The following is an 11,406-nucleotide window of genomic DNA, read 5'->3' as shown; positions in this document are numbered from 1 at the left end:
CCAACTGGTAGTGCAGAGATGTCCCCGGCAGCTTTTCCTGGAAAAAGACTGTCATACCCTGCCCATTCCTTACCCCTGGTTTCAAGTTGCTGTTCGGATTATTAAATAAAGCAAATGGCTACAGGCTTTATTTTATAACTTATCTATGGTATTTTTATGTTTAACTTAAAACACTCTGCTTTCAGTAAGGCTAAGACATTACCTTGATACGGCCCTCTAAAATTCCATATTTGGTAAGTAGGGTTTGAGAGCACAGCTGGATTCCCTGTTCGGCTGTTAAAGCAGATGATTCTTTTTGTACAGAATGAGTTCTTAAATTTGTATGAGAGCATCTGTCACGAACAGAGCCAAGAAAAACAAATTTAAATGTGCACGTCCTCCTTCCTCACCCCATACCGCTGCTCTCCTAAAGGACATTTGGGCAGAGGGTGATTCCTGCAGCCTGTGATAGACCTTCCAGCTGGCCCCAGAGGAGAAGAGCCCAGCTGTGACCCGTCTGGTGGGAGATGCAGAGGAGAGCAGGCGATGCTGCGAACGCAGCTCTTCTCTCGGCTGCGAGGAACAAGTACATATGGTGCTTCTGGGGAGGAAGACGGGGCATAGGGAAATTCTTCTTTAATTGATAAACCTATAACATCTTGGATGAGATGTTGGACACATGCCCCATTTGTAAGCTTTGAGGGGGAGGAATTTCTGCAGGCTAGTCAGGGCCCCTGGGAACTCCCATCTCAAATGTCGATGTTACTCCTCTTTTTCTACTCGGGAAGCTCAGTTCCTGTGAGCACAGAGCAGAAACCTTTGCTGTTACTGCTCAGTTGAGCCTTCCATTGCTACCATATGTTTTAATAGAAATGTTTGTTTCCACGCTCATTTTGCTCCTTTTGCAAAGTGGGATGAATCTCCAATGAGCTGATTTCAGATCTGATAAAAGAACCCGGTTAAGATGCCGTTTGCTTTGCTGTGGCTGGGAAATAGGAACCTGGCAGCTCTGGGTGAGCGTTGGAGAACACCGGAGCCTCCCTCGGCTGCCCCAAACGCTGGAGAGCAGCAACTGTACATTGGAGTAATGAAATATAAAGTGTTTTCCAATGAAGCTGTTACTTTTACTGCTGGCTTTGGAACCAAATACAACCAAAGGCTCATCCGTGGTGTTACAGATGCAAACCTGTTTTTAACCTGTCATCGGGACGTCCTACCTGTTACCTTTATAGCTCTTCCTGGAAGACTCTTAAAACCGCAGGTGTCTGGATACTCCTGGTTTTTGATGGCTCTGCACAACGTGGGTTTCAAAACCAGTAAGAAGTGAAAGATTGGCCCTGTGAAAGTTCATTAATTTTAGAGATGGCTTTGCCTCCAGCCCAGGCAGGGGTGGTTCTCAGGATTGTATAACACTCCATCTGTACTGAAGCATCAAACACCCACAAGTTACGGAAATCAATGAAAAACACCGCACGTGGTTGGTAAAGATGGTGAAAACTGATCAAGGTGAATCACAGCATTAAAATAACTTGTATAGGAAACGGGCAAGCTCTTGCGCGGCTGGTATTTAGCGAGAAGTGTTCAACAGATGTTGAAAATGATTAGTCGTTCCCTACAATAAAGGCCTGACGTTGAATTTTGTGGGGCTCTCAAAGGCGTGCCGTTTTTCTCTCGTTTCTCTTCCTGCTGTCTGTGGGGTGATGGAGTCTGGGGGGGTTCTGCCCCAAGGGGGTGCTGGAGCAGGGTGGGCGATGGGGGTCCAGCCCTGCACCCCGATGCCCCAAGGGCTTCCCAGCCTGGGCCTGGAGGGGGCGGGGCCGGGGGGGCGGGGCCGGGCGGGCGGGGCGCGCGCCCCGCAGGAGGATTGTCCGCTGGCGGCCGCCATCGCGCCGCCGGCCCCGCCCGCCATATTGTGCCCGGCGCAGGCTGAGCGGCGGCCGGAGATGGGTGAGGGGGGCCGAGCGGCGGGACGGACCCGGGCACCGGCGGGGAGGGGGACGGACGGGCGCGGGGTGGGGGGGGGGGCCGAGCCGGGAGCTGGGGGAGAGGGCCGAGCGGCGGGCGGGGCGCTGAGAGCCCGCAGCTGGCCCCGCCCCGCCGCCGCTGTGAGGGGGGCGGCTCCCGGGCCGCGGCCTGGCCCGGAGCCCCCGGAGCTGCCTTAGAGCCCCGTTCCTCCCTGCAGCCTCGGTGCGTGCTCCCGTATCTCCCCTGAAGCTCCCCTGCACACACACACCCCGCCCCGTAGCCCCTAATGCTCCCCCGCAGGTTTCTTGTACCCCGGCGGAGCCCCCGGTGCTCTCCGTGGCCCGTCCTGCGAGCCTGCAGCCCCCGCGGCGCTCCTGCAGCTCCCGCTGCTCCACTACAGCCCTGGCCTGCGCCCCAAGGGCCTCTGGAGCCCGCGTTATCCTCTTACAGCCTCAGCCTGTGCCCCCAGAGCCCTCATAGCCCCTGTGACCCCCAATGCTCTTCTGTAGTGCCCAGTTGTGCGCCCAGATCTCCTGTAGCCTCTGCCTGCACCCCTGGAGTGTTTGTGGCTCCTGCCTGCACCTCTGTAGACCCCATAGCCCCTGGTCTGTGCCCTCGCAGTCCCCACTGCTCCTTCAGAGCCCCCATCTGAGCTCCCGAAGCTCCTACAGCCCCTGAACTGCACTGCTATAGCTCCCAAGCGTGCCCCCCCAGGCTCCCCAGCTCTATTCCCCTGCCCAACACTTTCATCCTCCCACTTTTCCCTCTCAGACTCTCATGTTGTGGTGTCCTGGGCCTCAAATCCGCTGTCTTCGCCTCCCCCCCCAGGTCCTGTCCATCTGGTGCCCCCCTCCAGTCCCCGTGTTGTATCCTGGGGTGTTCCTGTGCACAGCCCTTCCTGTTCACCAGCAGTTACTCTGCATCCCCAGGTCACCAGGACTCGTGTGCCATGCCACATGCTGGGGCTTCTGCCCTTTGCTCTGTACCCCCTCAGTTCCCCCAGTGCTGCGGCCACCTCTGTGCCCCGCGGGCCCATGTGACAGCACCCATCTTGGGGTATCTTTGCTTTGCTTGGGTCTAGCCCCAGGCGCACTCCCCTGCACCCTGTCCCTCATTGTCAGGGACTAGTACAGCAGTTTGCTGGAGGACTCTGGAGCTCAGTATAAGTTTTAAAACTTGAGAGCAGTTTCTAAACCTTAAGCAGATTTTCTTTATTCCGGATGCTAATTGCTAAGTGATGCAAACTGGAAATTAGCAATCAGAAAAAGATGTGAAGCAATTGATATGACATGATCCGAGTTTCTTCACAGCTCAGATTTCACTTCTAGTAAATGGTGTGTTATCACCCTGTCCTTTCTCTAAGTTGTGTAGATTCTCCTAAGGTTAAACAGGATCCAGAGAAGGTTTTTAAAACCTTCATATTCTTGTTTACACTGTGGCAACCAAGCACTAGAAAAGCTGACTTTGGGCTAACATCCTGTTGAGCTCTGTGCCATGCAAACATCAACAGCAAATGCCCTAAAAATGCTAGGGGTTTTTTTCCCATCTTAAAGGAGCAAAAAAGGAAAAAGCCGGTTTGTGTGCTTTTGCAGCATCCCTTTAAAAGAGCTGTGAATATTTGATTCCAGCACAAAATTGGGTAAAAGGGGACCTAGGTAATATCCCCAATTTACTGAATCCTTTGGGCGAATTGTTTAGCATCTCCGTAAGTGTGTTGCTCTGCCTGTAAAACAGGGATAACACCACAGCAATGCAGATTAAATTCCTTGTAAACTGCGTTGGGTTGGGAGAGAGGCATGAAAAGCTTCTTCCTGCTCCCGTGGAAGTCTGCATACATTAGGCTTTAGACTCTCGGTGAATTCACAGCACCTTAACAAGCTGCTGCATGTCCTGGGAGTGTCAGGAGCTATCGGGGACCACATCTATAGCCTGTGGCAAATATAGGAGATTTAGAAAAGGGTTGAGCAAATTTGCATTATCCTGCTTCGTGCTGCAAGCTAGCAGTGCGAGTGATCGGTTACCGCTGGTCACCAGGGTGTGGTAGAGCAGATGAGCATTAATAAGAAATCTTTTCCTTTCAGTTTTAAGGACTGAAGACATAATCACGCAGTGAACAGCAGAGAAGCCACGTGGAAGAACAACCCTCCGCACCCTCTGTTGTTATGGCAGGGGGAAGGCGGGGCCCTAACCGCACGTCCTACTGCCGAAATCCCCTCTGTGAACCTGGGGCCGCTGGCGGCTCCGGCCATTCCACGAGTTCCTCCGTCACGGGTGTGCGCTCACGCACCAGGTACGTCCGGCTCTCCACGTCTTCACATCTAGCCAGGCCAGCTGCTCCTCTCTGAGAGAGACAGGTGTGAGGCCATCTGTATCTCCCCATCTCACACACTGCTGGTTTTCCTGTGGCTCAGGGATTTGTTAACTCCTGGTGTCTAGCTGAAATCCTTTTTCTATGTGTGGCAGTGTCCATGCTACATGTTGTAGTTGGGATAGGTGGGTTCTAATTTGCCCAAGACCGTTAAGTGCTTTATCAGACCATGACAAACTTCCAGGCTTGTTCAAAAGCCTTTAGCGGCCATTGAATGGAAAGTAAGAATCGAGACAAATTTTTGTCCAAAGCCTCACTCTGGAGTTCTGGTTGTTGCGTCTCCTGTGCCCTGAAGTTTACGTCAGGTGAGGCATTTCTGGGGTAGAGTTTAGCTAGGTCAGGTGATGTGTAGGCTGCAGGTTTTTTTCAGGTTCTAGCCTAGCTGGTTGGTTGCATTGCTGCAACTGAGGTAGAGAGGAGGAAGGAGAAGTGGAGCACCGACAGCAATACGTAAGCATGAGGTGCCTTATGAACTCTCTGCAAAGAAAATGTTAGATCTTTCTTAACCTACTCCCTGCTTACGGCCCTAGGCCAAGAAATTTAGAGGGATACAGTTATTCAAACTAGTTATCGCAAGGCCACAGAAGGTGGAGCAATCCACCTTGTACATACTTTGCTGTGAGAGCATGCACAAAGGTCCTTATCACAAGCAGGTAATGCAGTACAAATCCACGCCCCAGCTTACCTCTAAGTGATTTGTCTCTGTAGCCATACCCTCTGATACCCATCACCTCCGTGGCAGTCCAGGCTGAGGAGTCCCAAAGTGCGTATGAGAGCCTTGTCACTGCTCTTGCCAGAGCACCCTTAGGTCTTGTGCGTCCGTTCGAAGCAGAAAAGGCTTTGTGTTTGTATTTAAAGCCCTTTTCTGGAGGACCAGAACAGGAACTCTTGTTCTGCATACAGGAACAGAGTTTATTGGCAGATTTCTCAGTCCTGAGAAGCTGAATCAGTCTTGTCTGCTTGGGAATCGGGGGGGTTTCAGAGAGACAGCTTGGGTTCCTAAAGTTTTCCCCTCACGCATGGCCTTATTTTAGGCTGTCAGCCTTCTGTTTTAAAAAGCATGGGCTGATCCACCTGTGTCCACCCCTGGGCTAGAAGTCTTTCTGCAGTCACACTCTAAGACTTCTGTGGTTTCGTTTTGGGATTTTCAATAGGAGTTTGTGCTCTGTGGTTCCTTTGAAACCCACACCCAGATTCCTTTGACTGTTGTTATTTAGAGATTGCAAATCAGGAGAGATATATCTAGTATATATTAATTCCCTTCCCTTTGATTAAAAGGGTTGCTGTCTGGGATTGTGTGCGTGCTCGCACAGGAACATGCACCTCTGACTAAACTAGTTTTTCTTCCATAGTTGAGTAGAAGTTGAAAAATGAGAAGGGGCTTGCTTGTGTTTAATTGCTCTGTATTTCATGTTCAAGCACTCTTAGAAATGTAAATAGCAACTCGAGGCCTAAAAGCTTCCAATTAATTAAGAGGGCCACTGGTTGCCCCTTGAATAACAAAACACAGCCACAGCTTTTGAACTGGACTCAACGCAAGGGATTTAATACCGAATGACCTGGTGCTGTAGATTGGCCTGGTTCCAAATATTGCTTTTGCTGGGCAAATTCCCACTCGCATCTGCCTGTAGCGCTCATCCTCGACATCCTCGGGGTGCCGACACTTCTGGTTTCTGGCAGCCATTGACCACGATAGTCAGCTTAGGTTTCTCAGTCAATATTAGACCCACCGACTTCTACAGTCTGGCTATGTGGGCTGGAGGACAGCGCTGTGTTTATCTCAGGGAAGTGACTGCTGGCTTTTGGTTTACCTTGGTAGGAGCGGTTCAGGTACAGGCCTTTCCAGCCCACCTTTGGCAACTCAGACGGTCGTCCCCCTCCGGCACTGTAAGATCCCAGAGCTGCCTGTGGAGAGGAGTGTGCTGTTTGAACTTCAGCTCTTCTTCTGTCATCTCGTTGCTCTGTTTGTCCACTACATCAACATCTACAAAACTGTGTGGTGGTACCCACCCTCCCATCCGCCTTCACACACGTCATTGGTAAGCACCAAAGGACAGCTGCTGTCCGGTGATATTCACAGACTGTCTCTTGGGTCGTTAGACATAAAGTTTTCTATATGTGTTTGATGCAAACTACCTGTGACTACACAGCCCTGGAGGGTTGCTCATGTGACTCTTATTTGGCAAATTTTGGGCACTGGCTGTCTGCTTGGCATTCTCTTTCTAATCTCGGAAGCAAGAGTCCGAGGAGAAGAGAATAACTTGGGAGCTTCTCTGTTGAATGTGGGTTTCTGCTGCTTGACGGAAAGTGGAATCATTTTGTTTTTGTCACCACAGAACTTTCATCTTATTGACTTCAACGTGCTGACAGTGACGACCATCGTCCTGGCACGCCGGCTGATCGGTGCTATTGTGAAGGAGGTAAAGTCCCCAAGCAGATCTCAGACCTGTTCTTTCCTCTCAGGCAAAATGTAAAGCTTTGTGTCCCTTTTGCAGTTCCAAACTCTTCTGTCCTTTTCTAAAGAACTTTGTGCTATGTCCAAGTCAGAAACCTAGGCATGGTTTCTACTGGGAAGAACAGAGAACAGAAATGAGCATCTCAAACCATTGCTCATGACTCTCTCTGTCCTTCTGTGATTGTTTCTGAATTACTGTCTCAACTAGGCTGTAGTAATTCTGCTTTCTTCCTTGTGAAGAACAGTATTTGGCTCTTTTCCTGTTCTTTTAATTACTCTAGCTTTCTGCAAGGAGGAACCAGTGTAGGTCGGTTTCTGCTGACTGCGGAAGCTTTCTGTGGTGAGCAGGTCCAGGAGAGTGGGCTGCTCACACCGATAACTACCAGACCTTAACAAGAAGCTCTGAGAGCTCTCCTCATTCCAGCTTGAGGAATGAGGCCCTGGGTTTTGGCGAGTCCAGATTCCAGCCTACAGAAGGCCTCCCATTCCTGGTGGCAGTCAAACAGAGCCTTTGACTAGCTCTTCCTTCCTGCATATGAAGTTGATTTTACAGATCAAGTCCTGCTCATTTACCGTTTGCTTCCTGTAGGAAGAGTGAATGAGTCTCCCCTCTGCTCAGCTCTTTCTTCTCTCCCCACAGGCTTCACAGAGTGGCAAAGTCTCCCTGCCACGCACTATTTTCCTGGTGATCACTCGGTTTGCTGTTCTCACTGGCACAGGCTGGAGTTTGTGTCGATCAATAATTCACCTTTTCAGAACCTACTCTTTCCTTAATCTCCTGTTCCTGTGTTACCCGTAAGTATCTCTTCTGGCGCTTATGTGTGATTTCTAATGTTGCTTCAGTGCAGTGGGCGTTGCTCAGTTGAAATGAAGCCTGAAAGTAAATAAGCACTTGATTACCTAGTAACAGAAGTTAAACTACCCATTTCTCTCTCGCTGTGTCACATTTCTTCTTGGTGGTAGGGCATATCTTTAACATTTACCCATATTTCAGCTTTAATACAAGCATTAATTATAGTTCTTAGATTGCTCGTCCTCTGAAAAGGATTATATGCTGTTCTCATTGTATTCAAAGAACCCTTGTCTTCAGTTTACCTCAGCCCGTGGGTGCCTCTGCCAGGTGGAGTGAATCGAACAGCTTCCCTGCTTCGTGTTCACTAACAAAAGGAAGCCAGTTCTGCTTCCAGTCAAGTGGTAGAAATAGCTCCCTTCTCTCTGGTAGATGCAGGAGGAAGCATCTCATAAAGATCCGAGACTTGGTCCTTGTGTTTGAGATCAGATTGGTGAAGCTCTTTTCTGGAGTTTATATAGGTACCGTCTGCCATTTAGGAAGGGGATGTGATTGTAATGCTGATCTGCTGCCAGCAAAGGCATTGCATGGGGAGCTCGTAAGGAAGTAACCACCTTTCTGTGCTTTGCTGCTCCAGGTTTGGCATGTACATTCCCTTCCTTCAGCTGAACTGTGACTTTCGGAAGACGGGCCTCTTCTCCCAGGTAGCCAACATCGGTCCCAGAGAGACCAGCGAGGTGAACTCCAGGGGCAGAGACTACCTGACCGTCCTAAAGGAAACCTGGAAGCAGCACACTCGACAGATGTACGGCATGGAGGCCATGCCCACTCATGCCTGCTGCCTCTCCCCAGATCTCATCCGCAATGAGGTGGAATACCTGAAAATGGACTTTAACTGGCGGATGAAAGAGGTGCTGGTGAGCTCCATGCTCAGTGCCTACTACGTGGCCTTTGTGCCGGTCTGGTTTGTGAAGGTGAGCGAGGGCCACCTCTGCTCTTGCAGATGCTGCTGCTCCAGGCGTGGGGCTGGCTGGGGAGGATTGTGGGGAGGTGGACACTGGGTTATGGAGGAGGTCTGCTTCTCGCTTCTTGCTTAACTGGAACATGGGAGAGGTTAGTCAGAGGGCTGGTCTGTGTGCGCAGGCGGCTGGATCAAACCCATTTACAGAGGCCTTGTGAAAAGCAAGAAGCATAACCATCTAGGTTTAACTTTGCTTAAACTCCGGATAACAGAGGACAATGTTGCCCTGATAAAGTGTATCCGGACTGTCCTGAGAGTGTGCATCCATCCGGTAGGGAGCCGTGTCTCCCTCCTGCCTCCCCGTGAAGCTAGAAGGACTCCAGGCCAACCATTCCTTCGCACACTGACCTTCTGTGAGGACAGAGCTCCAGGACGAGGAGATTGACTTTAATAAAGGAGACAGTATGAAGGAGGATGGACCTTATTCGGATTCTTAGCTGTTTTATTTAAGTTACTAATATGTTGTACAATGAGACAAATGTCTTGTAGTAAATCTGTCAGACCTCAGGAATGAGCCCGAGTCCGCTTCCCCCGAGGGGCTGGTGCTCCCACCCGTCGTCAGCTGAGCTAGGGGAGCATCAGGAACCATCTCCCTGTTTTTGGTGATGGGTGACAATAGCATAAATGTTTCGCTGTGGTGTGTTCAGGAGTTGTACAGCAGCCATCCTATGTGGGCGCTTCTTTTTCAAGCAGGATTAATAGCTACTTGAAAAGCCCTCGTTTTACCTGCCTGAGTGCTTTGTGTTTTGATGGCTTTGTTAGGTGAGGCTGTCCAAACACGTTGTCACACATTCTTCTTGTCCCCCCACAGAACACTCAGTACTATGACAAACGCTGGTCGTGTGAGCTCTTCCTTCTGGTTTCCATCAGCACGTCTGTGATCCTGATGCAGTACCTCTTACCTGCGCGCTACTGTGACCTGCTCCATAAAGCCGCAGCGCACCTGGGCTGCTGGCAGAAGGTCGATCCAGCCCTCTGCTCCAACGTGCTACAGCATCAGTAAGAAACTCTCTTGGGGCTAGGGCTGGAGTTTTCTCTTCGCTGGCATGCCTGCTGGCATGAACAGAGGCTGGATGGGGAGCTCAGCTTTCCAGCCACCTCTCCTCCTCCTCTTGTTGCTTAAAAAAAAAAGACAAGAAAAAGAAAAATGAAAGCAGAGTTGTCGGCTGACACATCCGACAGCGTACAGACGCTATCTGTACTGTCCACTTCCAAGCAGATCTGATTTTTTGGCAAGATGCCTGCTGCTTCTGGCCCCAGGTAACTGCCGTTTGTCACTGCCATAGTTACACGCCTCGGCGGGCCAAACTCTGCCCTCACAAATGACGGCAGCTTACTGCTGTGGCCAGCGCCGCGGAAGCAGCTCGTACGTTATCCTAGCTGATGGTGGGAAGGCAGCAGACCCCCCCCTTCGGCTGTGGAGGTAGAAATAAGAGCTCTCTGCTTGTTTCCTGCAGGTGGACAGAGGAGTGCATGTGGCCACAGGGAGTGTTAGTGAAACACAGCAAGAACGTGTACAAAGCTGTGGGGCATTACAACGTGGCGGTGCCCTCAGACGTCTCGCACTTCCGCTTTCACGTAAGATCACATCTCCTTTCTGGGGACGGAGGTGTAGCGCCTCGGCAGGATCACGGTCCCCTTGTCCTGAACACCTCAGACTGCCTGAGCTGGCTCTCTGAGCAGGAGAGCTGCCCGTGGGCTGTGCCAGGGCGGTGGAATGAGCCGGGTTCGGTACAGCTTTTCACGTTAGTCCCGCATCTCCCATCGGTGCTGCCAGGAGGGTGACTGGCCTGTGCAAACCGGGGCTCTGTGCAGAGCCGATCACGGGTAAATGTTGTGTCTCCAGAGGTGAATCCCAGAGGAATCCTCACCGGCCTCTGCCTCACACATCCCGTCAAAAACGCATCCCGAAGGCTCTGACTTTGCTCGGTGCCTTATTGTGGTCTCTCCTACAGTTCTTTTTCAGCAAACCACTGAGAATCCTCAACATCCTGATTCTGCTGGAAGGAGCTGTCATCTTCTACCAGCTTTACTCACTGATTTCTTCAGAGAAGTGGCACCAGACCATCTCGCTGGCTCTGATCCTCTTCAGCAATTACTACGCCTTCTTCAAGCTGCTGCGTGACCGTCTGGTGCTGGGCAAAGCCTACTCATATTCTGCCAGCAGAGACTCAGAGCAGAAGTTAAATTAAAACAATTGCACTGATGCTCAGCTTATTACAAAACAAACAAAACAAGAAACCCTCAGAGCTTTGTATTTTTGTTACCACTGCTTTTTTTCTTTGATAACTGATGTAATTAAAAGGAAAAAACATATTTTTTTACTCCCAACAGTTGTTTGTGTGTTTGTTGTCTGGTAAAATCCCCCGAGAAGGCCTCCTCCTGTTTGTATTTGAGAGGAATGATTTATTAACAACCGTGCTTAGTTCTGAGAGGTGCAAATACCGCTGCTTCTGCTGGAGTCGGAGCTCCAGCTGGCACTGCGTGGGAAGATGAGAATTACAGGTACGTTAGAGCTCACAACTTCAGTCTGAGTCCCTGTATAAGGGGGTGAGCCCTGATCCTGTCCTTTCCGGGGACCCCAAAGGAGCTCCTGCAGCACCCCCTGATGCTCCGGGGCCGGAGGGGAAGGCTGCATTATCGCTACCGTGATTTTTAAGTTGCTGCAGCAGAACTGCTGCAACCCCTCGCTTGCAGCCCGCCCAGGTGATGGTCTGAGGTCCGCAGCGGTGGGAAGGGACCCGCCGTGGACGGGGGAGCTCAGGGGGGAGCTCCGGCCGCTCCCGCTTTGCCTTTCCATGAGTGGGTTGGGTGTTCCCCCCCTTGCC

General features: G+C 51.0%; 1 protein-coding gene across 1 annotated transcript; it reads left to right on the top strand.

The window, feature by feature from the left end:
* Window positions 1-1,812: 1,812 nt before the first annotated feature.
* On the top strand, window positions 1,813-10,903 carry TMEM39B (transmembrane protein 39B). Its single transcript, XM_072885327.1, has 9 exons — window positions 1,813-1,926; window positions 4,026-4,234; window positions 6,132-6,351; window positions 6,649-6,732; window positions 7,408-7,562; window positions 8,195-8,531; window positions 9,390-9,577; window positions 10,036-10,156; window positions 10,534-10,903. Exons 2-9 carry the CDS (start codon window positions 4,107-4,109, stop codon window positions 10,768-10,770), a joined length of 1,470 nt encoding a protein of 489 aa, XP_072741428.1. The 5' UTR covers window positions 1,813-1,926; window positions 4,026-4,106; the 3' UTR covers window positions 10,771-10,903.
* Window positions 10,904-11,406: the final 503 nt, after the last annotated feature.

This window comes from Ciconia boyciana, chromosome 21, assembly GCF_034638445.1.
Source record: "Ciconia boyciana chromosome 21, ASM3463844v1, whole genome shotgun sequence".
NCBI lineage: Eukaryota > Metazoa > Chordata > Aves > Ciconiiformes > Ciconiidae > Ciconia > Ciconia boyciana.
The sequence above is the reverse complement of the archived record's forward strand: the minus strand, read 5'-3'. Positions and strand labels throughout refer to the sequence as shown.

Coding starts and splice junctions, on each gene's coding strand:
- TMEM39B (XM_072885327.1), top strand. CDS start 4,107: ATGGCAGGGGGAAGGCGGGGCCCTAACCGCACGTCCTACTGCCGAAAT. Junction 8,532..9,389: donor TGCCGGTCTGGTTTGTGAAG/GTGAGCGAGGGC, acceptor GTCCCCCCACAG/AACACTCAGTACTATGACAA. Junction 10,157..10,533: donor TCTCGCACTTCCGCTTTCAC/GTAAGATCACAT, acceptor TCTCTCCTACAG/TTCTTTTTCAGCAAACCACT.